The sequence below is a fragment of the Vulpes lagopus genome, chromosome 3 (genome assembly GCF_018345385.1).
Source record: "Vulpes lagopus strain Blue_001 chromosome 3, ASM1834538v1, whole genome shotgun sequence".
NCBI lineage: Eukaryota > Metazoa > Chordata > Mammalia > Carnivora > Canidae > Vulpes > Vulpes lagopus.
The window spans coordinates 52,319,831-52,342,664 of record NC_054826.1 but is presented as its reverse complement, the minus strand read 5'-3'; the positions used below and the strand labels follow the sequence as shown (position 1 = coordinate 52,342,664).

At 51.9% G+C, this 22,834-nt stretch overlaps 4 protein-coding genes across 16 annotated transcripts in view; 2 read left to right on the top strand and 2 right to left on the bottom strand.

Annotated features, from left to right (window-relative positions):
* Positions 1-859: 859 nt before the first annotated feature.
* On the top strand, positions 860-12,004 carry MXD3 (MAX dimerization protein 3). Of its 2 annotated transcripts, none has more exons than XM_041749939.1 (6): positions 860-4,232; positions 4,514-4,619; positions 5,244-5,273; positions 5,402-5,516; positions 7,701-7,884; positions 11,662-12,004. In XM_041749939.1, exons 1-6 carry the CDS (start codon positions 4,163-4,165, stop codon positions 11,859-11,861), a joined length of 705 nt encoding a protein of 234 aa, XP_041605873.1. In that variant the 5' UTR covers positions 860-4,162; the 3' UTR covers positions 11,862-12,004. The 2 variants fall into 2 exon arrangements, with proteins under 2 accessions (XP_041605873.1, XP_041605874.1); XM_041749940.1 differs by lacking the exon at positions 11,662-12,004 and adding an exon at positions 7,956-8,467 and having other exon boundaries at positions 872-4,232.
* On the bottom strand, positions 8,734-12,136 carry PRELID1 (PRELI domain containing 1). The gene is made up of 5 exons (XM_041749941.1): positions 11,998-12,136; positions 11,225-11,450; positions 9,690-9,803; positions 9,484-9,562; positions 8,734-9,276 (listed from the first exon to the last, which is right to left on the bottom strand). Exons 1-5 carry the CDS (start codon positions 12,087-12,089, stop codon positions 9,128-9,130), a joined length of 660 nt encoding a protein of 219 aa, XP_041605875.1. The 5' UTR covers positions 12,090-12,136; the 3' UTR covers positions 8,734-9,127.
* Positions 12,137-12,347: 211 nt separating this feature from the next.
* On the top strand, positions 12,348-17,077 carry RAB24 (RAB24, member RAS oncogene family). 3 transcript variants are annotated; one of them, XM_041749943.1, is made up of 8 exons: positions 12,348-12,855; positions 12,939-13,007; positions 13,205-13,283; positions 13,390-13,457; positions 13,533-13,632; positions 13,853-13,903; positions 14,044-14,106; positions 16,943-17,077. In XM_041749943.1, the coding sequence occupies exons 1-8, from the start codon at positions 12,739-12,741 to the stop codon at positions 16,993-16,995; spliced, it is 600 nt and encodes a 199-aa protein (XP_041605877.1). In that variant the 5' UTR covers positions 12,348-12,738; the 3' UTR covers positions 16,996-17,077. The 3 variants fall into 3 exon arrangements, with proteins under 3 accessions (XP_041605877.1, XP_041605878.1, XP_041605876.1); XM_041749944.1 differs by lacking the exon at positions 16,943-17,077 and adding an exon at positions 16,605-16,738; XM_041749942.1 differs by lacking the exon at positions 16,943-17,077 and adding an exon at positions 14,222-14,583 and having other exon boundaries at positions 12,353-12,855.
* Positions 15,522-22,834, bottom strand: part of NSD1 (nuclear receptor binding SET domain protein 1) — a 154,835-nt gene continuing 147,522 nt past the window's right edge. For all 10 annotated transcript variants that reach the window (XM_041749928.1, XM_041749934.1, XM_041749932.1 and 7 more), the window contains one exon: positions 15,522-21,941. In XM_041749928.1, the coding sequence (XP_041605862.1) occupies positions 20,311-21,941 (1,631 nt within the window). In that variant the 3' untranslated portion in view covers positions 15,522-20,310. The remainder of the gene's footprint in view (positions 21,942-22,834) is intronic.

Here is a 22,834-nt window from a genome sequence, read left to right as displayed (position 1 = left end):
TCACTTTACTGTACAGTTGGCTAAATTCCTTAGAAAACTTTACTCAAGAGGAATCCAAATCATAAGCCCTTTGCTCTAACTGCTAAATAGGTAAGGACTTGCTTGATCTCTTAGGAAAATGAATGAAACAAATACACACACACACACGCATGCACACATACTTTGATATAGTTATATTCTTTTTGCTCTTAGGTTCTACAATAAAAAATTATAAAGCACATTTTCTTTCTTTCACGTCTTACAATCCAGAGAACACATAGTCAGTAGATGTTCCAGGAGCGTCTGGGTGGCTCAGTCACTTAAGCACCTGGCTCTTGGTTTTGGCTCAGGTCATGATCTCATGGGTTGTAGGATAGAGCCCCACATCAGGCTCTCTGCTCAGTGAGGAGTCTGCTTAAGATTATCTATCTCCTGCTCCTTTTGCCCTTCCCCTTGCTGGCACTCTACCTCTCTCAAATAGATATTTTTTTTTAAAAATAGAATTTCCACAGAAAAGCCTCAAGTTACTGGAATTAGCAGATATGGACATAAACTGTTATAAATATATAACAAGTAACGGGGAAAGAATAATAACTGGAAGAGGGAAGGGATATAATGAGTATTTTTCAAAAATTATTGTCTATCCGGAACCTTAGAATGTGACCTAATTTGGAAATAGAGTCTTTACAGATGTAATTAGGTAAGTTAAAATGACGTCCTAATATTGGGCCCTAATTCAGTGACTGGTGTCCTTATAAGAAAGGGGAATTTGGGGGTGCCTGTGTGGCTCAGTAGTTGAGTGTCTGCCTTTGGCTTGGGTTGTAATCCCAGGATCCTGGGATCGAGTCCTGCATTGGGCTTCTCCTAGGATAGCCTGCTTCTCCCTCTGCCTATGTCTCTGTTCTCTCTGTGTGTCTCTCATGAATGAGTAAATAAATAAAATCTTACAAAAGAAAAATAAAGGGAAACTTGGACCCAGAGAGACACAGGGGGAAAGGGCTTGTGAATATAGAAGTAGAGATTGAAGTGATACATCTACAAGCTGAGGAATACCAAGGATTGCTGGCAGCCACCAGAAGTGCAGAGAGAGGCCTGGAACAGATTGTCCCACCAAACTGCCAGGCGGAAATAACCCTGCTAAGCCCTGATTTTGGACTCTTGGCCTCCAGAGCTGTTAGGGACTACATTTCTGTTGTTTTAAGCCATTCATTTTACAGTACTTTGTTATGGCCCTAGGAAAACAATACATGAGGTAATGAGATATTCTGGGATATGGATAGAAAACTTTAAAAAGGACCAAATGGAAATTCTAGATCTGAAAAATAAAATGGCTAAAATAAAAACCACACTGGATGGGCTAAACACCAAATTGGACTTCACAGAAGAAAGAATAAGTGAATCTGAAGACAAGTAGGCCTTATCCACACGGAAGCAGACAGATTGAAAAAAAAAAAAAACACCTGAAAACATTAACAACATCACTTTGCATTGATATATTCTCAGACTGAGGATATATATGACATTGGGTTCAGAGTAAGAGGAGAAAGAAAAAGGGCAGGAAAAAATATTTGAAGAAATAAAGACTGAAAAACTTTCCAGAAGCTCACAACATTCTAAGTAAGACAAATACCAAGAAATCACAGCCAGGCATATCATAGGCAACAGCTGGAAACCAAAGATAAAAAGGAAACTTACAAGTGGAGGAAGAAGACACATCCTCTCCCATCCTCCAACACCCCCCCCCCCCCCCCCCCCCCCCCGTTTCTGGGAAGTGTTGCTTCCTGTCTCCCTGGCTGGTGGCTGGGACCCATCTATGTAGGAGGCCTGGAGGCCAGGTGGGCCTCAGTCTCGTACCCACCGGGGCTCTGAGGACAGAGTCCACTTCTCAGTGGGGTCACTCTGGTGCTCTTACAGTCGTGCTCTCACTTCCACAACTTCAGTCGGAAGTCACTAGCTCTTCAAGTGTGTTTTGCTCCCCTCTGCTGCTGGGAACCCTCCTCCTTCAGAACCCCTCCCACCATCTCCCTCCCTCCCACCCCCTAGGGCTGGGCCTCCTGGGTCGCCTGTGTCTGAATAGTAGGTTTGCACCTGTGCTGTGTGGGTGCTGACTTCAGTGAAATGAAATTGGGAATTCATCCACAAGCCTTGTGACGGCCTTTCTTCAGACATAGCTGACGGTGGATGGAGGCTTGGAGGACCAGTCAGCCTCTTGTGGGCCTTGTCAGCATCTCTGGCACCATCCCACACTGCGCTCTTTGCTTGCCGTATGCCAGCCACAGTGGCCTTCTTTGGGTCTGTATACATTCTTTTCATCCTCCGGCCTTTGCACCTGTTGTTCCTGTGTCTGCAGTTTCCCTGCAGACCTCCTGTACAGAGAGATTGATTACCCATTCATCGTCTTCCCCAAAAACATTCTCTGACCTCCCTGATTAGGACAAATGCTCCTTAGGACTTGCCTTCATGCTGTGTCTTTTCCTGTGAGTGGCACAACTGTCACTCTGTTTTGTGATAACTGTGTCCATCCTTGCCCGCCTTGCCTGTGAGCTCTGCAAAGGCAGGAACCCTTTCTGGTTTTGCCCATTTTGTATTCTCCAGTCCTGGGCACAGAGCCTAGGGTCCATTAACTGCTCTGCTAATATATTGTGAGTGAATGGATGGATGGGTGCATAGGTGGACAGTTGTAGGCAGCAGTTTGGCTGAGCATGTCAGCAGTTCCTCTGGGAGTGACTCTTAGAGAAACCCAAAGGTTTTTCTCCTGAGGACTGACTGCCATGTATCATGTGTTTCCCAGGAGTATCTCTTAATACAGAATCTAGTTCCTCTTAGCCATTTCACACTCAGCACCAGGCTGGATATAGTGCAGCACCCTGTAACAGGTGCTTTCATCTTCCTGCCTCCACCCAGGTGTGGCCACATCTGCTCCTGCTGCTCCTAGAGGTCACTGTATCGACTCCCTTTGGGAGGCTAAAAAGTCATGTTAAAGAAGTGTTCCTGGACTCAGGCAACCAGGGGTTCTGTGGGAGGAAGAAACCTGTGTCTGGTTACACCAGCCTCAGAAGTCAATAGCTGCAACGTACTGGGCACGGATGGGCAAGAGCTCTGATATTGCGACAGTGCTGTCGTCACAGGGCTTCCTGAACATACAGGAGGGAGGTCACTTCCGAGTCACACAGCTGAGAAGCAGCGGGGACAGGAGAGGAACCTAACTCTTTGGGCTCCAGAACTTAGGGCTCCCTTGAAAGCTAGTTCGCTTGTTTCCAGAGTGTGGCCTGGCTTGGGAAATTGATGCCCTATTGACAGTTTCGTAGCAACAGTAGCTTCCCTGCTGATGAGGAGGAGCCAGGAGACCATTCCCCTTCGCCACAATAGGAAGCTGAGGACGGGGGGGGGGGGGGGGGGGACGACTTACGGGGGCAGATGGTAAGCCGGCTAGGGCACAGACCCTCGAGCATAGGAGCAGATCTGTGCCCCTTCCCCTGGCGCCTGCGCACTGCAGCTCCGTTCCCCGCCCAACCCCGCCCGGATGGCCCGGGTTTTCAAATTTGAAACCTGCTCCTTTTCCCGCCTGAACGTGTGGACCAGCAGAGGGAGAGGGCGGGGCCGCACGCGGCCAATAGTGCCCCGGAAGCTCCCCGGCCCCGCCCCGCAGGTGACGCCAGCGAGCCCCAGGAGGCAGCGGGCAAATGGGCGAGGGTGCCCGCCGGCCCCGCCCCTGCGGCGCCCACGTGCAGCAGCTAAGACCATGGGCCCCTGGAGACCCTGGGCTCCCGGAGTACCATTCTAGGTGCAGAGCCTTCGCTGTCAGCTTGGGGCTGGAAACCGAGGCCTTGAGATACCTAAGCAGGCCCTAAGCAGTCGGCGCGGGGTCGCTGAGCGAAATGGGCAAGACGCAGCCCCTTTCAGCCCGGGGGTTCACTCGTAAGGCTGGGGCCGGAATCGGCGCCCCTCGCAGTCCCGGCGGTCTGAGGAGAAGGGCGGGCTCGGAGAGGTGGTCGGCTGCTCCTCGGCCCCTTCCTAGGAGGCGGGGTCCAGAGCTGGGCGGTCCCGGGGGCGGGGTGTCCCAGGGGCGGGGCCGGCCCCTGTGTTTGTTGCACCGTGTCAGTTACATTGTAACAAAAGTGGTGCAGCCGCTTTGCTCTTCGGGCCAGCACCGTAGGCCCACCCGCCGCCACCCGTCGCCGACATGGAACCCGTGGCCAGCAATATCCAGGTGCTGCTGCAGGCGGCCGAGTTCCTAGAGCGCCGCGAGAGAGGTGAGGAAGAACTCCTGGCCAGACTCCAGGCGGCAGCCTCGCTGCCACAGGCCTGGGTCGGACTTGGCTCCCTACAAGAAGGATGCTTGCCTGGCTTTAGACAGTAGCCCCGGGGCACCCCGCCCTCAACTTGGGGGTGGGGGAGGGGTCCACGGGCAGTCAGACTGGGAGGGGTTGGGGAAACGGCCCTGGCGCCAAAAGCCCTTCCCTGACCGGGCCTTGCTGGGGGCGCCTGCTGGAAGCAGCCCCAGCCTGAAGCGGGCCGGGGCTCTCTCCGGCAGAAGCCGAGCACGGCTACGCGTCCCTGTACCCGCACCGCAGTCCAGGCCCAGTCTACCGGAGGAGGAAGCGATCGCCCCAAGCTTCTGGCGCGCTGGACAGTGGGCGGTGAGGAGGGCTGGGGACGGTGGGGAGCGGAGGGGGGATGGGTGCCATCCTTCATGGGGCTTCACCTTTGCCCACTTCCTCCTTGTTGCTTGCATCTTCTGGGCCACGTCCTCTGCTCTGGAGGCAGTTCAGACCCCTCCTGCCATCTCTTCACTCCCCTCTGTTCATTCAGGGATTACTTTCTTGAGCACCCCTGATGTGTCAAACTATAAACAAGAGACTTTAGGGTCCTCCTTCCACTCACACATCTCCACTCGATTCCCCCGCCACCCCCGCAGGCTTCTTCTCTTTTCTCAACCCTTTGCACATGCTATCCCTTCCAATTTTAATGCCTCTCCCTCCACTAACCCACCTAGGGTAGCATGTTTCTGGCTCAGCTCAACTGTCACCTCTGTCTAGGAAGCCCTTCCTTTGGACCCCACAACCACCAGAGCAGGCCTCCCAGCATTTGGCCCCAGCATGTCTCTGCCTCTGCCTGCGGACCCCAGTGCTCAAGGCAAGGCTGACAAAGTCACATTAGGCTGGTTTGGGGCCACGTCTATAGTGGATCTTAAGCCCCTGGGACTTTTGAGTGTGTAGGTAGTAGCTGACGTACCCTTACCCCATCCTCCCTGGCATTGGCAGGTCTGTGCACAACGAGCTGGAGAAACGCAGGTGAGTCGTAGCTTTGCCCTGACAGCACTGGGCCCAGGAACCAACCCCCTATGGCCTTTCCTCCCCCTGCTGTCCCTCTGGCCTGCCAGGCTGGGCTGGCACTGCCCTCCAGATCCCTCCTCCCACAGGAGGGCCCAGCTGAAGCGGTGCCTGGAGCAGCTAAAACAACAGATGCCCTTGGGGGCTGACTGTGCCCGCTCTACCACACTGAGCCTTCTGCGCTGGGCCAGGATGCATATCCAGGTAAGGAGCTTACCCCCTGCCCTGGGACCAACCTGCCAGACCTTGTGGGAGAGACAATAGAGAAGGGCTGAGTGTGGAACTGGGGAGAGAGGCCTGAGGTCAGAGCCCAACTGCATGACGCGGGACAGTTCTCTGTGCTTTTTCTCATGTGTTAAGTAGGAAGAAAAACAGAAAATAACTCAAGAGTATTGCTCTGAGGATTAAGTGAGTTTGTCCAATAAGCGGTCATGGTTATTACAACTATTATCACTTCAGTCCTGAGGCAGGTTACTCAGCCTCTCTGGACTTGATTTCCCCCTCCGTACAGAGGGGCATGGCTGTTGGAAATACTCTGATGTGTCATGTGCCAGGGTCCCTAGGACAGCAGAGGTTTTTACTCTCCCTCTCCCACCCTTCCAAGGCCTCCTGTTCTGAGCCATCTATTCTGATGCCATTTTGGGAGGCAGTTCCGGGCAAGCAGAGGGACACAGGAAGCCAGTCACCCCTCTTCCAGCACCCTCCTGCTGCCTGGGCTAAGCTCAGCGCCCCCTGGTGGGCAGGAGTGGGTGTGTGGACTCAAGCCTCGGCAGCTCCAGGTGGTACAGAAGTGGCCTGGGAAACCATAGAGGCCTTTTCCTGCCCTCCTGGCCCTTCTCACAGAGGAAGATTTGGGGGCACAGCCAGGCCAAGGACCGAGCAGTACAGCTAACGAGAGACAGAGTCATAATCCCGGCTCAAGTCCCCCTGACTTAAAGTTTCCTTCGAGTGTTTATTGAGCACCTGTTCTAGGCACCAGGGGCTGCGGCAGACACAGATCCAGGTGCTATGCAGCAAATAAATCACAGTGCAGAGACTGTCAGCACTGCCCCATAGTGCCCATGTCTCCTCATTGTGCTGAAGAATGCCCTGGCCTGGTAGCAGGCCCATTTCTCACACGGAGCTTGCCTGGTCAGGTTCTTGGGACGTGTACCCCTCAGGTGCTGGCTGGCCCATGGGGCAGGACCTGGAGATTGCTCCTTCCTTGAAGCCCTATCACCCCTCTTCTGGACTCCCTGGCCTCCTGTTTTGCCTCTTTGGGGCTCTCCTCCACCTTGCCCTAGAATGTTCTTTACATAGATCTGTCCAGGTCTGTCTCTTTCCCATGGCTCCTGACAGGACAGTCTCCACTCCTTACTTCCTGTGAAACTATAGGCTCTTTACAACTCAGGTCTTGCCACTGGTCTGCTCTTGGTCTCCTATCTCCCCATGCGCCACCAGAAAAGCTGAATCCCCATGATCTTCCCAGTTTCCTTCTGCTTGCTTTTTTTTTTTTTTAATTTAAATTCAGTTTGCCAACAGAGTATAACACCCAGTGCTCATCCCATCATGTGCCCTCCTTAGTGCTCTTTACCCAGTCACCCTGTCCCCCTACCCTCTTCCCCTTCTGCAACCCTGTTTCCCAGCGTTAGGAGTGGATGCTGCTTCTTGCTTCACTTTTGCCTAGACAGCTTACTCATCCTTCTATACCCAGTAGGAATGTTCCCTTTCCCAGTTCTCTCCTTGTTGACTGAATGCAGGCTTCTGCCCACCAAGGGCTCTGGTGGGAGAACCCTTGGCCCTCCAGGCTCGCAGAGCTTGAAAGGGATTAATATTGAAGCTATAGGGATCCTGGGAGGGTCCTGACAAGGAGTTACAAACTGGTAGCCTTTGTTTGTTCTATAGTTTTCTAAAAATTTTAATTAGTTGGCAGCACTTAAAAGGCCATTTGACATGAAAAAGTCTGACTTTCCAGCCTCTCTTACAGAAATTGGGAAATCTGGCAGCACCAGACCTGTTTGCATATGGCTATAACTGGCTAGAACACAGTGGTAGCCACCTTCTTGAGCTGTAGTGCCCACTTGCCATTGAGCCAGTCTTCCCCAGTCTCTGCTGCTTGCAGTCAGACTCATGTTGCTTGACTAGGCCCTGAGGGCCTATGAGATTGTGCTTTCCCCAACTCATCAACATGGGAAGCTCACAGGCTATTTACATAGGACCAACCAGAGCAAAGGAGAGCTGGCTCCCTGGAGGATGTGAGAGTAACCCTCTGGGGCCCAGATCTAATAAGCCCCCACTGTGTGGAGCAGGCAGTCACCAAGTGGCCATAGCCCATTGTTGAGTGGTGTGGGGGTGAGGTCTGCACCCTCAGCAGCTGACCCCAGGCCCTTGTTCCCTTGGGACCTGCAGAAGCTGGAGGAGCAGGAGCAGCAGGCACGGCGGCTCAAGGAGAAGCTGCGTAGCAAGCAGCAGAGCTTGCAGCGGCAACTGGAGCAGCTCCGGGGGCTGGCAGGGCCGGGTGAGAGGGAACGGCCGCGGGCAGACAGCCTGGACTCTTCAGGCCTCTCCTCCGAGCGCTCAGACTCAGACCAAGGTGAGTGCCTGAAGCCAAGGGGTGGCATGGGCTGAGTGGGCCAGGTCTCCTGATGGACCCTCCCTGTGCAGAGGAGGTGGAGGTGGACGTGGAGAGCCTGGTGTTCGGGGGCGAGGCTGAGCTGCTGCGCGGCTTCAGTGCGGGCCAGGAGCACAGCTACTCACACAGCAGCAGCACCTGGCTATGACCTTCACTGCTCCGGAGCGGGCCTCTATCCGCAGACTGTCCTCTGCTCTGCCAGGCAGGAGCCCTCCCCAAGCCTCCAGGGCTGCTCGGAGTCACCTCCTGTTGGAATGAACTAAAAGGACCCTTAGGTGGGAATAGGTGCCTGCCCCCCCACCCTGCCGCTGGCTGTCGGCAGTCCCTCCTGGTGGGGGGGTGCCTGGGCTTCCCCTGAGCCCTGCAGGGCAGGCAGCTTGGTCTGGGCCATCCTTCCAGGCCCTCTTTGTAGCACTTAGCTCCGCTGTCCCCAAGTGGGGCGGGGTGGGAAGCTTCTCAAGCCCTCACATTCCTTCCTAGAGAAGGCATCCTGGCCTTTGTCCCAGATACTATACAGTATTTTCATTAAAAGCCTCTTTACTAACTTCCTGTCCATGGTCTTGCCTGATAAAAATGGGGAACTCCCAGCCACAAACTGGAAAAGAGGAAATGAGATCAGTAGCCATCACCAACACTGCACTGTTCCAGGCAGTGGCCCTTTAATCCCTATAGCTGGGAGCTGGCTGTCTGGCCCCATTTCACGCGAGGCACTGAGGCTGAATAAGCTAATAACTTGCCTGAGGCCCAAAGCCAGGACAGTGTGGAGTCAAGATTCTAGCTAAAGCTTTCTGACTCCAGAGCTAGGGCTGATTGAATCCAAAAAATATTTATTGAGTGCCTGTTATGTGCTAGATAATGTTCCAGGTACTTGGGACATAGCAGAGAACATGACCAAGGGCCCTGCCCTCACGGAGCTTACAGTCTAGCATTTGTCATCCCCACACCTGCATGTAGTCTGTGACCCTGAGCAGGCCAACACTCTGTGCCTGCTCTTGGCTGCTCGACGTGGGAACAGGCAGGCCCGGCTGAGAGGACAATGTGCCTGCTACACCATGAAGGCCAAACAGGACACCCGCCCCCAACCCACCACCCAGACAGTAGAAAGGGCTGGAAGTGGACTTTTAATAATAAAGTACAAGGGGAAAAAGGCAGAGAGAATTGGGCCGGGTGGTCAGGTGTCCTACCGCACCAGGGCCTGGGCTAGCTACACAAAGTGCTGCTGCTGCTGCTGCTGCTTGGTGGCGGCCTTGCTGGCAAGGTCCTTGGCCTTCTCTGTAGCTGCCAGTGCCGTCTCCTTTGCCTTCTCCTTGGCTTCCTTGGCTGTCTCAACAAGGGTTTTGGAAGGGGCCTCACCTGCAGCAAAGGGCAGGGGCCAGCTTCAGAAGATACCACAGACCTACCTCAACAACCCCTCCATGACATTCATTCACCCTCTTTGGACCAGGGTACAGATGAGGGGTCCCAGGCTTAGAGTGGGATGGTAAAACAGCCACAGATTCCATGCCAGTCATGGCTGCTAGGACCAGACCCCAGCCTCTCTTTGTGCCCAGAGCCCCTCACCTTGCAGCTTGGCCAAGATGTATTCAAAGCCCTTCATTGTCTTGGTCACGTTGCTTTTGAACCGGGCAAGACCAAATTCCTAGCAAAAAAAAAAAAAAGGGGTGGTGGTGGGATGGGTTCTGAGCTTTCCACTGATCCCTAGAGTCCAGCCTTCATGCCAAGTGCCCAGGCCCCCAAAGCTCTGGCACCCTCACAATGCTGCTCACCTGGACAGCTCTGGAGACACCAAATAAGCTAGAGGAGACCCAGGCTTCCCGGCGGATTTCGGTCCAGCCACTGTTATCAGAGTTCACACAGTAAACACATCGTTCCTCCACCACCTGTGCAGGGAGTCAGGCCAACCACAATTGTGTGGGAGTCTTTCACTTTATCAACTTGCACATAAATTTGATTCCCTGCCTCTTTGTCACAGGGTGAGGCAAGAAAACGAAAATCCACTTCTCTCCCTTACTGTATTCCCAACCTGCATTTCAGGAAGAGAGCAATAACATAAAGGCCATTCTGCTCTCTAAAACCTCTCTTCTGACCCTTTAAATTAAAAGGCATATAAACCTGAAATCAGTAGAATATGTGCTGGTTCCCTCCTGACCTTGGATTTTGTTTGGTAGATTTATGTGCAGTGCCTTTAGCCTGCCTTCTGCTCACTGCAGCTCTTGAGCTCCCCAGCGGTAGAAATAGAAATGGAAGCCTGGCAAACGTCACAGCTTTCATGATCTCATAAGTGAACCAGTACTTCCAAGAGGAGCACTTAAAAGATCTGGCTCACAGCAGGGCCACTATCTTCATAATTTATAAAAACACAGATTATGCCCTCAGGGAAGTCAGCTGTAAAGCCTTCAGAAAATTCTGGGGCAGAACATCAAGGTGCCAGCTCACTCCATGACCTTGTGTGACACTTCCCCTCTCTCAACCTCACTTCCCTCTTTGCACAATAGAGAGCAATACCTACCTCTCAGAGTCACTGTGAAGATTAGCTGAGAAAGAGAGAGTTCCCTGAAAGCTTTTAGAATATATTCACATGTGAGAAGATACTGTAGGATGTTCCTTTAAACATGGGTTCTCAAGTTTTGAAATCAAAAGGTATATGAGGGGATCCCTGGGTGGCTCAGCGGTTTGGCGCCTGCCTTTGGCCCAGGCATGATCCTGGAGACCTGGGATCGAGTCCCGCATCGGGGTCCCTGCATGGAGCCTGCTTCTCCCTCTGCCTGTGTCTCTGCCTCTCTCTCTCTCTCTCCCTCTGTGTCTCTCATGAATAAATAAAATCTTTAAAAAAAAAAAAAAGGGTATATGAACCTCTCCCAAAATCTCAGGCAAAACCCCATTACATAAGACAGACAAAGATGGAACTCCTCTAATCCTCAGGAGGCAAGGGGCCCAGATCCTCTCCCCTCTGAGGCACAACCAAAGAAACTGCTTATGGCTTAATGGACTCTGTTTGAAAATCAGTGCTTCCCTCCCTTGGCATCACTTCTGTAGGCCCAAACTCTACGTGTGCCAGGCACAGTGAAGGTGCTCTGTATTTAGTGCCTGGAACAACTCTAAAACAAGTACCCCTCACCACAGTATAAAAGAGGTGAAAGGTCCAGAGACTCTGGCTGAAAAAAATCGTCTAGAGTTTACACTCTACAGCTATCATTCCCCATAACCCAAATTTGCCTCAGACAACAAAAATTCTTTCATGACTCCCTAGTGACATATACCTGAAGCTACTTTTGGGGGACCAAGGGGAGGGCACTCTCACCATCAGCCGGGCGTGGTTGATGTTCCAGGTGAAGGTGGTCATGGTCTGGTTCTGTGGGTCCACAATAGAATCCTCCAGGATGTACACCGAGTGAGCAACATTGGCAGGAAAGAGTCGCTCCGCCCAGCGAGGCATCCTGTTGGTCTTGGTCAGGAGACGCCGGGACAGGAGTTTCTGGTCAGGGGTCACCTCCCGGTGCACTATGTCTTCCGTCAAGACATGTTTGCTGCAAGTATCAGAATGAAGCATGCATGCTGAAAGACTGCCTGTTGGGGTTCCCAGCCGGGGCCTCCCACCCCAGAACGGCCATGCCTTCCTCAAACTTGCATTGTTAAGTGGTATGGCCCAGACCTCAACTAGAGTCCGTTGCGCCTATCCGAGGGCAAATTCCAACTCCCGCCCTCTTGCTGACCCGACCTCATGATTTATTACACCAGTGGAGAACGCCACAGGCAGAAGAGCAGGCCAACGCCAGGACTTCCAACCTCAGGATCCCTCCCAACTCCTGTGCCGCCGCCTCTTCCTGTCTCACCACTGCGAAATGAGAGAACCTTGGACTACAGCCTCAGGTGCACCACCCCTCAGGCCCAGCCTCTTCCCACTATCTTGCAGGCCTGGCCTGGCCGCTCTCGAATAGGGTCTTCTTACCCTAAAGAAGATGGCCATGGTTCCGACGATCCCCTATCTCCGACTCGATGTCGAGTCTCTCCTGGCCCTACACTTCCATCTCCAGACAGCGAGGGGGGAGGACTGCTCTTTTCAGTGCTACGTACCTATAGGGATTCGGGTACCGCTGCCAGAAGGCAGCGAACACTTGGTCCCAGGAACTCCGGAGCACGCTCTGGCCCAGGAAATACTTCACCATCGTCCCGGCCGGGGCGGGTTCAGCACCCGCGCAGCATCAGGGGTGCGAAGCCCGGGGGGGGCACGCAGAGGCCGGGCCGGGACTCGGCGCACACCCGCCAGACTCGCAGCTCAGTAACCACCACGCCGCGCCCAAGGAGCCGCCGCCGCCATGAGGAGCTGTCGGGCCGCGCGCAACTTCCGGCGCAGCCGAGCAGTACCGACCACTTCCGGCGCCCGGGCACGTGACCCCGCGGTCCCGCCCCCTCACCCTTTACACCCCCCCGCTCGCCCGCGGGAGTCTCGGCGCTGCGGGACCGACCCGGGTTGAAGGGGCCCCTAGGTTCTGTGGGGAGGAGTCCGTGCCGGAACGACGCCTGAGCCCGAAGGCCGAGCTGGGCGGCGGCATGCGGCGCCGTTGAGGGCGCTGCCGCGCGCGCTCCCAGGCCGCCCTGAGTCCTGGGCTCTTTGAAGGAGGGTCAGCGCCGGGGGCCGAGGAGTGGGGCAGACGGGGGAGCGGCCGGAGCTCCCGCCGACGCCGTGTCTCCAAGTCGTAGGTTGGCGCCTGGGGTCAGGGGCCGAGGCTTGGGCGCTGCCTGCCCGAGCGGAGATCCGGGTTTGCCTCCCGCCCCCGCTCAGGACCCTGAGGCGGGTGAGGCAGCCCAGAGAGCATGAGCGGGCAGCGCGTGGACGTCAAGGTGGTGATGCTGGGCAAGGAGTACGTGGGCAAGACAAGCTTGGTGGAACGATACGTGCACGACCGCTTCCTGGTGGGGCCCTATCAGAACGTGAGTGCGCCGCGCGGGGCCCGGCACGAGTGGGAGGGAGCTGGCCCGCACCCGCGGCCCTGATCGCTTGCCACTGATTGCAGACCATCGGGGCCGCCTTCGTGGCCAAGGTGATGTCCGTTGGAGACCGGACGGTGACTTTAGGTATTTGGGTAAGTCCCCTGGGCAAGCAATCCTAAGAAGACCCATTCCTGAGGAGGCTTATTTTCTCCTGCCTGTTACTGGCTGACTAGAGGCCATTTTTCTATTCCAGACCCCAGTTTTAAAAAGGGGTCTGGAGAACGTAGTACTAGTTTGCAGTCTTGGGGAGTAGGTCAGGAACTCAGGCTGAGCCGCCCCTGCCCTTCAGGACACAGCAGGCTCTGAGCGCTACGAGGCCATGAGCCGGATCTACTATCGGGGAGCTAAGGCTGCCATCGTCTGCTATGGTAAGAGAGGTTCTGGCCTGTTCCTCAAACAAGAGGGGGTGGATGTCAGGCTGGTCTTAGAGAACAGCACCTGATTCTTGGTTGTTTTCTGCGTGTCTGTGTTAAGACCTGACGGACAGTAGCAGTTTTGAGCGGGCAAAGTTCTGGGTGAAGGAACTGCGCAACCTAGAGGAGGTAAGTGCCAGACCTCACCAGAAAACCTGGGGCTGGGGTCTATGGGAGGGACCCTGACCTTGTCTTTTGCTCTAGGGCTGTCAGATCTACCTGTGTGGCACCAAGAGTGACCTGCTGGAGGAGGACAGGCGGCGTCGACGTGTGGACTTCCACGATGTCCAGGACTATGCAGACAGTAGCTGTTTCTCAGCTCCCCAGGGGTGGGGGAGGGAGGTGGCTGCTTGGGTAGAGCACAGAAAATATGAACTGCCTTAGCTGCCATGGCTAGGCTAGATCCCTTGGGAAGGGCTTCTGGGCTCCGTGAATGTGTGGGGTACATGAATTTCCCTGAACTGCTAGCCTTCCCTTTTGCTTCTGATTCTCAGGTAGGAGGCTTTAGTCACTTCTCTTTACAGATATCAAAGCTCAGCTCTTTGAAACATCCAGCAAGACAGGCCAGAGTGTGGGTGAGTGCTGTCAGGGGGCCTCACAGCAGGAATAGGCAGGGCATCAGAGGAGGCAGAGAAGAGCCTGGAGGGCTGAGTTACTGGGTGATTCCAGGGTCACTGACTTTGAGCTCTCACTGACTTGTCCTTTTTCCTGCCAGACGAGCTCTTCCAGAAAGTGGCAGAGGATTACGTCAGTGTGGCTGCCTTCCAGGTGATGACAGGTGTGTGCTTCCCCAGACTCTGGAGACTTCCTGTAGCCCCACAGCATCTGGCCCCCTTCACGAGTTACCTGATCCCCAAACAGAATGGTGCTGAGCTGCCACCTCTCTTTGACAGAGGACAAGGGCGTGGACCTGGGCCAGAAGGCAAACCCCTACTTCTACAGCTGTTGTCATCACTGAGACACCACCACTCACCTGGTCTAGGGGAATTAAAGGAATTCCCCCAGAAGGGCTAGACCTAGCTCCCATCTGGGCTTGAGTGGTCATACGTCTGAGCTACCCCCGGTCCCCGTGGCAGCAGAGGTGGCACCTGCCTGTGCTGGCCCATGGAATGGAGGCAGCATTGGGCTGACTGATGGGTGTGAGGAGGGTAAAGGCTTACTTGGACCCCAGGCTCTTGCCCTGGAAGCACTTGTGTCTGCAGATTATTTAAGTGGCTTTTTATTTGTAAATAAAATCGATGCACTGTGAATCACACTCAGCCCCTCTCCCTGCTGTGTGGATTAGGTGTCAAGACACCTAGTTCTTTCTGGGGCCACCTGGCTGGCCTGACTTCCTACATTAAGGCTCCTCCCAGTTCTTATCCTTTTGGAAACCAAGTACTTCACTCCAGTGTTGCATCTGAGATAATGTAGAAACAGAAGGGCCTTTTTCTATTCATTAGGGGGGACAAAGATAGGTGAGAGGCTGGGGTTGGGGCAATGCAAAGCTCACGCAAGACAGGCACTTAAGTGATGCCCAGAGATCAAAGGATCAAGCACTCCTAACTCAGACTAGCAGGTTCTACCACTACTTCTGTCATGTCTAAGTCCTGGAGTCATGTCTGTGGCTCAATCCTAAGCTTCCCAGGGACATACTACAATGTGGTTTAATGAAGAAAAATCGTTACGTTCTGCAACACAGAAAGGTCTTATGGATCCAGATTGGGATCCCAATTCAGCTATTAACAGAAAAGGGACTGTAACTTGGGCTTTAATTTCTCATCTGTAAAATAAGGTGACCACTACCCAGTTCAGGGCAGCAAAGATCCTGAGCAAACAGTAATGCTAGGATTGAATGCTTACCTTCCCACACTACTCCCCAGACTCACTCAGAAAATGCTTTGGTTCCGCTTCCTTTTTTAAAACCAATTCCTTAAAATACCCTTCCTTCGTGGGTAATGGAAGTTTCCTATATAGAGGCTGAAACTGACATCAGCCACTCCCAAAAGAAGTGAAAGACATTTTGGTAGCTGGTGGCTGCTGGGAGGAAACCCACACCACTCCTGGAGATGCTTAGAGGAGGGGTTCACCTCCCCATGTCCCCAACCTGGGAACTAATCTCGGGCTGGTTTCTGCTCTTATCCCAAACCCGTCCTCCCTCCTGTTAAGCTACATCTCCCCACGGACAACAAACAAAACACAGGGCAAGGGCCATAAGAGTAAAGTTAAACTTTACTTTACAGTAATTTTTTTTTCTATATACAAAGAATTACAGTACATGTTTATGGGGACTCCTACAGGGCTCCCCTCTTTTTCACTAAGAGTTTCACTTACAGCTGACAATCTATGGGGAGGGAGGGGGCAAAAGACCAGTGATGGACCTCAGCTGACAACCCCCCCCCACCCCTTTCTAAAAAATATATAGATCTCTATTGTCAGCTTGTTTCTTCGCCAAGACTTAGAAAGCTGCTCTTCCCGTGAGCTCCCGTGTGCTGCACTCACCCATCTTCAATACACTCCTCTACATGCACACAGCAGCACCCACCTTGGACCTGGAGACCGCCTGTTTTCTGCCCTACCCTGGAAGTCTAAAGCACCACAACCATTCACTTTTGCTCCTACTCCCTGGGCTCATCTCCTGTCCACAAAGCTTTGCTTGACTTCCAGGATATTAGAACTGAAGCCCCTCAATAGCCCGATGTTTTGAAAGTCATGGGAAAGCAGCTCTAGAGAAGGGACCATGTAAGAAAGAGTTTAACATGATTTTGCTTATGCTAGGAGGCAACATTTCTCAGGCTGTGGATTTCTAATTAAAATAAACTCTTCCCACTTCCTTAAGAAATATTACCCTTAATTTTCATAAGCAATAGAGGTGCTCCCATGAGAGTGGAAGAGGTAGAGAGGGGCAGAAGGTAATAGGAGAACCCCACAGCTGGAGCTCTCTACCAACCTGTTCTAGGCAGTGTGGACGGAGGCTACACCAGGTGACAAGGTGACACCAGCCCTGAGAAACTCAATGGCCACCCTCGTCTGGATACAGCATCTCTTCTGCCTAGGATTACACTGAACCACTCCAGGGTCGGGTGCAGGCTTCACTGAGGCTCTGCCTTTTTCTCTAATAGAGCCTCAAAGAAACCATTCTACATAAATTTCTTCCTCCAAAGCAGGAACCTGGGTTTCTCAATTCACCAGTCCCTCTCAACCCTTGGCAGTGCTTATTTATACCAGAAAATTAGCACCATCATTACATTTTTTTGTGTTCAAAGCAATTATCTATTATTTCAATCTGTCCTACAGCAATCTCTGGCCCTGCTGCAATGGCCCTAGGAAGCTCAGCTGAGAGCTAATTGGTCATAACCAATGACAGTCTCGTGCAGCAGCTACCTAGCTCTAAGTGATCTGGAATGTCTAGCACATGAAGCAGCCCAAGCATTATTTAGCAGGAAAAGGGACTTGTGGGAGCTCCTTTCCTGCAATGACCTCAGGTGAGGACACTGGGCCACTCCGACCTCCTGATTGACAAACCCCAAAAGGATGACAATATCCTCCGAAAAAGCCTTAGGAGAAAACCCACTTTATAGGAGCTGAGGGCAAAATCCAACCACGTTTAGTGCTTTCCTGATTCCTTTCCACAGGGGAAGCTGCCAGGACCATACTTCCTTCCTGCCATTCTGTTCTCATGATGTGACCTGGGAGTCCAGTTCCAGTAAGGAGATGCTGCTGAACCTGGGAAAGGATCACTGATGCGCTTTGTGCCCTGACTGTAGTGTGGGGTAGAGAATGTGATAAAACAATTATTTCCATCGATGCTAAAGATGCAGATTTGGTAGTTATTCATTAGAGGATCAACACAGTGACTTAAATCACCTCAAACTCAGTAACTTATGGGGGAAGCAGACATTTAAAAACCTGGGATACTTCTGTAGCTTTGACAGCTATTTTGCTATTAGAATGGGTTTCTCCAAAGGAGAAGCAAACGAGGCTTTGAATTCAAATTTCCATAAAGTTCTTTTGACTTAACAGGGCTAGGAGACATATTGGTTCTTTAGCAACCTATGGAAGCCATGGCTTCCCCCTTGGAAACATTTCCTGGGGACTGGCTCAGAGGCATTCTCTTGAGATCCTGATTTCCAGGCACTTGGCCAAATACCAAAATACCACCCTACACAAAGATCAGGATTCTAAGAGAAAAGCTTTCCTTTTAACTGCCAATTCACACCCTCTGGAGAAAAGGTCTCAGTACAGGGCTCCAGGAGAGTCCCCAAGGGCTGGCAAGGTTACTCCCTCCCCACTGTCCCTCATGCAAGAGTCTCAATTTCCCAACAGTCCTTCTGGCTCTGCTTCTAATTGTATGGTGACTGCTTTCTTGATGTTGACAATCTGGTATCAGATGCTGCTATCAGTGAGCCTGATAGCTGAATTTCTAGTTTCCATTCTACCTGAGAGCCTTTCAGTAACCCTCACAAAGCCTGGTTGTCTATCCATTTAAATAAAGAACTGCCACCCCCCCACCCTCACCCCCAAACCAAGCACACCTCAAAAGTTGTTTTCCCAGGCAGTTCTGGAAGGAAGTTTCCAGCAAATGGTGGAGAATGGAAAGAACCAAAACAAAATCACAGTGGCCAATTATGGCCCACCTTTCCCTCACTCCTTGTCCTGTGAGACATATCTAGAGAGCGGATGTCAAGTCAATTACCTACCAAAGCCTATTTCAGGATCAAACTTCTCCACTTAATTTTTTTTACATAGCCTGCACACACCCCACCCACCCCCAAATTCACAGTTTATTTCATGAAACAAAGAGCTACGGTAATTTAACACACAACATAGTGAAAGGAGATTCTGACAGTGCAGTGCGAATATCTTTTTCTGATCACAACTACAGATGACAGGAGAGAAAAGGGCACAGGACTGGCACCAAGCAAACCCTACTCATACAGCCTAAGAGATTAGGGAAAGGGACCTACTAGCTGCAGTTATATACTTATTATTCTCACACATGATAAATACTTAATATAATGAACTTTAATGTTCTGGGTGGATTTCTTTAAAAATATCTTTTCCATGGTTTAAAATTTTAAAAAGAAAATAAGATGCTTTGTTTTCTCTTCCTTTTGAACAAAGAAGTTTTCTTCTCTCATGATGTGGGAAGAGAGGATGAAAAGGGGAGAACTAGGCAGGTGGAATTTACAGAGGAGATTCCGAGGTCTAAGTGGGATGCAGATAGGCCCCTAGACTCGGGACAGCCCTGCCCAGCCTCGCACCTCTGCCTGAGTTCAGGTGTCTCAACCCGAGACAGACTTTGGGAAATAAAAGCAAATTCTTCTTTTAATCTTTATATAAAGCGCAAATGCTTCTATAACTATTGTTCCCTCCTTAGAAGTGATGTGGGTAACCTCAATGAGTAGGAGGAGGAAATTGGGACAAAATACAGAATCCTGTTGAGGGTGTAAAAGCCATAACTGAAACAGAATGGCCAGGAGACATCTGGGCCAGGAGATGGTCTGTTGGCTAAAGCTGCTGGCTAAGTTGGCAAAGCAGAGAGGTAAACATGTTTGGTCTAGGGACAAAAGGAGGGGTCAGTGAATGGGAAGGAACTGGCCAAACAGCACTTCCTGTTGGCAGTTGGTGAGCTGGGTGAATGGTAGGGCAGGGTAGCACCAACAGATTTCCCAGCCCTTGGGCCCCAGCTCAGGGCAGCAGTAACAGATAATCAGCAGTTATGAGGAATCATCTCTCAGACTGGACATTGCTCTGAACACCCCATCTTGCCAGTCATAGGGGAAGGGTTCTGGCTTGCCTTTGAACAAGGTCAGTAGGCAGGTGCTCTCAATATAGAACACAGCGATTCTCAGGGATAGGGTGGTAGACTCCACCAGTGAAGGAGAGGACTCCCTCCATTCAGGTAAAAGAGCGAAGAATCAGAAGAGAGGGAATCTTCCATCAGGATCTGGCACTCTCCCTGAGCTGGTGGTAGATATAGCCCAGAGCTTGCCAGAGGTTCCCTATGTCCACTGCCCAACTCTGAAATCTGAAAGCACCTGAGTATTTAGGGGGCGGGCATGGGGGTGGGCTGATGTAAAAGGAGGAAAACAGGTAGAAAAGAAAGGTAAGCTTGCCAATTGCCTTCTTATACTTGAGGAAAGCTTTGTCCTTGTAGAGCCCAGCCCCCCACAACCAGCTGCTCTGTCAAGGACAGAGTTTCAGACTGCACAACCCAGACAGCAGTAGTAGTGGCTGTCCAGCCAATGGCTCCATGTGGCCTCAATCCAACCCCCTCCTACCTATAGTGACCTCCACATGAGCGTGCATGCATGCACACGCACACAAGCACACCCAACCAGGGGACACTTACTCAACACAACTACTTCTGGGGCCATAAAGGACATTACAAAATGAGTCTGGAGCCCCAGGGCCCCTCAGAACTTCCTGTTATTTCCTGGTCAAAGGTTCGTGAAAACAACCTGGGAACCCCAGGCAGGCATGTTAGACTCACAGGGATCAGGTCTTCTTTATCTTTGTATCTCCTGTCAGTGACTAGCACCTGGTCTAGCACATGTGAGTGCTCAAGAAATCACCACTGATATGAACAAATATCAGTTCCTCCCAAGTGTTCATCAGGTGCCCTCAGAGAGGTTCAGTAGGGCTAGAGAAATAGCTTTGAGAGCCCCTCTACCTTCCAACCTGACCAGTGGAATTGAATCCCATGCTTGACTCCAGAGTGGACTTTTTATTTCAAGTTACCATGTGTAAAGATTGGAGGAAAAAGACCGAAATCTGTCTGTCTCCTTGGCTAGGGCCCACTTGGATTTCCATACATGGTTTACACAACCACATGCCCCCACTGGCTAATGTCACAAGAATTTTGAGTGTTGGGATATAAGGAAAGAATAACAGTGGAAAAGTGTTGAGGGTCTGTTTTTTAAGAGGGGAAAAGAAAGATGATTTCCCTTTCCCAAGAACCCTGGGGGCAGCTGGTCTGGTCATGTGACATTTACTCATATTACTTCTGTTCTGACTCTGCACACTTGTGACTGGAAGGAGCCTGGTTAAGAGCTGGAAGTGTATTTTGCTCTGGTTTAGGGTCTTGCCCTCTTCCAAGAGACCAGCAAGTCTGTGCCAATGTCTGTGTGTTCCCAGAGGACCAGCAAGACGGCGATATTGTTTGTCCAGCCACCATGGGCCAGAGCCCTGGCCCTGGTGAGGACTTTCCCAGGGCCCAGGGACTCTGCTCTGCAGTTGTCAACTTCTTTTCTTCAGTACAGAGGGTGGATGGGGCCTTCCCAAGAGGCCTGAAGGACTGCCCACTCTTGGCAGCAAGTCCAGGTAGTTGCTGGCCTCCGGTCATCTGCTTCACCTGCTTCACCAGGCCTGGTGCTTGGCTGGGAGACCCTGGTATCTGCTCCACCCCTGCAGGTGCTCTTCCTGAGGCCTGAGTTGTTGGCTCATATAAAAAAGCCTTGGCAGAAGGCTGAGAGAGAAGTCTGGCCTGGGTGAGTGATTTAACCGCTTGCCAGGGGTGCTCCGAAGGGACGGCTGTTTTCCCTGGTGGCTGAAGGACAGGATCTGACATACTGCCTCTCTCTACAGCTCGTGGCATCTGCCCCAGACCTTTACTGGCAGTCCATGAGCTTGACTCCAACACTGGCATCTTCTCATCAACCTGTGGTGTGACCTCATGAGGTGAAGCAGCCCGCTCTTTCTGGTGAGGAGTTAGGTCTATGAGATCCATCACCAAAGCAGCTCTATTTTTTGACTGAGTATTCTGGTCCACGGGCCTCAGTGCTTTTTCTTTAGCTACCAGGGTCTGGACCACAGCTGAAAGTACTTTGTCAGGAGGTGGAAGTCTCTGGGACAAAGAAGCATGGGATTTGTCTGGGGGCCTGTCTGAAGTCTGGGGTTTGGGACTGCTGGTGACAAGCAGTCTGTCTGGCGGTGGAAGTCTCAGGCCAGGAGGGCCTGGGGTTTTCTCCAGTGACTGGGGCCTTGGGCTGGCAGCACCTATGGATTTATCCAGCCTTGGGTCAGCTGTCCCCAGAGGTCTTTCCAGTGATTGAGACCTGACTGAGGGTGAGGAGCTTATACCGGTCACTGGAGAGGGTTTGTCAGATAGTTGGGGTCTTGGTCCTGCCACTGCAGGTGGCCTGTCCAATGGCTTCTGGCTGGATACCAAGGATTGGGGTTTGGTCCCCGACCCAGCAAGGTCCCTGACCCTATCTACAGGCTGGGGCCTGGAGTCAGTTCTATCAGGAGGTCTTTCAGGCAGCAGTGGCCTCTGACAAGTTCCTGCCAGAGCTTTTTTGGACAGTGACAGTGTCTGGTTGGTGTCAGCAGGCAACTTATCCAACATCTTGGGCCCCTGAGCAGCCACTCCTGATGAATGCTCTGCCAGGTGAGTGCCTGGGCCTGGAGGCAGCGGTACTGGGGGAGGCACATACTCACGGATCTCCCCAGGTTCCAAAGGGTTGGGCCCACAGGGGTCATGCTCAGTACAAGACAAACGCCCATCCAGTTTGGAGATGAAGAGCATCCCTTCCCGATGCTGTTTACAAAAGGAGCTGGGACACATCTCACAGAAGGAGGCTGCTTCCTTCCCACAGATGTCACACTGATGCCAAGGACACTCCCATTTCCCTAAAAACAAAGATGTGAAACAAACACTTAGGAAAACAAGCAAGGTGCACGAAATGGACCATGGCTCTGAGCGTGCGTCAAAGGAGTGATTTCAAATTGCCACCTTCTGTAGAAAGCTCATGCCACTCACTTAACAACTCCCCTGCCCCAGAATCTGATTCTCCTGTATAACACATAAAAGCCAAGTACCAAGTACCAACTGATTATCAACTAAACATATAGGCAGTGGTAATTTCTTATTTCTATGACTATTTCTAGGGGGGTAAAAACCCAAAGCTCCTCTTAGATAAGTTGTGAAGACATTACTTCCACAATTTTGCAAACTCCATTTGTCTTTATATAGCCTTTAAATATTCAACTCTAAAGGGATAATCTCAGCTATTAAAACTTCTACTTATTTGGTTATATTTAGGAACAGGGAGGAGATATACAAATATGAAAAGCTGAGCAGATTTTCTTTTGCTCGGTTTCAAGTCTTGAAACTAGCACAAATTTTACCCATATTGTCCACACAGAACCAGTGGAAAAGATCCTGACCTACCATCTGTTTGCCCTATTTCATGATACCTGAGAGTCTCTGACATCCATGGTGTTTTAGTCCAAGTTCAGTTTCCAAATAAACTATGCTAGCCCTGACTCCTGGCTTCTAGGCAAGACAAGTTCTATTGCAGCCTGTACCAGCTACAATCCTGAACTATTGATCCTGAAACAATTCTCCATCTCCACTTCCTGACATGACTTGTCAAGTGGCCTTGCCCTCATACTACCTCTGTTTCTATTATTGCATTACCCTGGCAACTATACATCAAAGGAAAGCTAGTTCAGGGACAAACTCCTCTCACTCCCACCCCAAAGTTCTCTCTGCAATCCCTGGGAGCAGGCCACTTGTGATG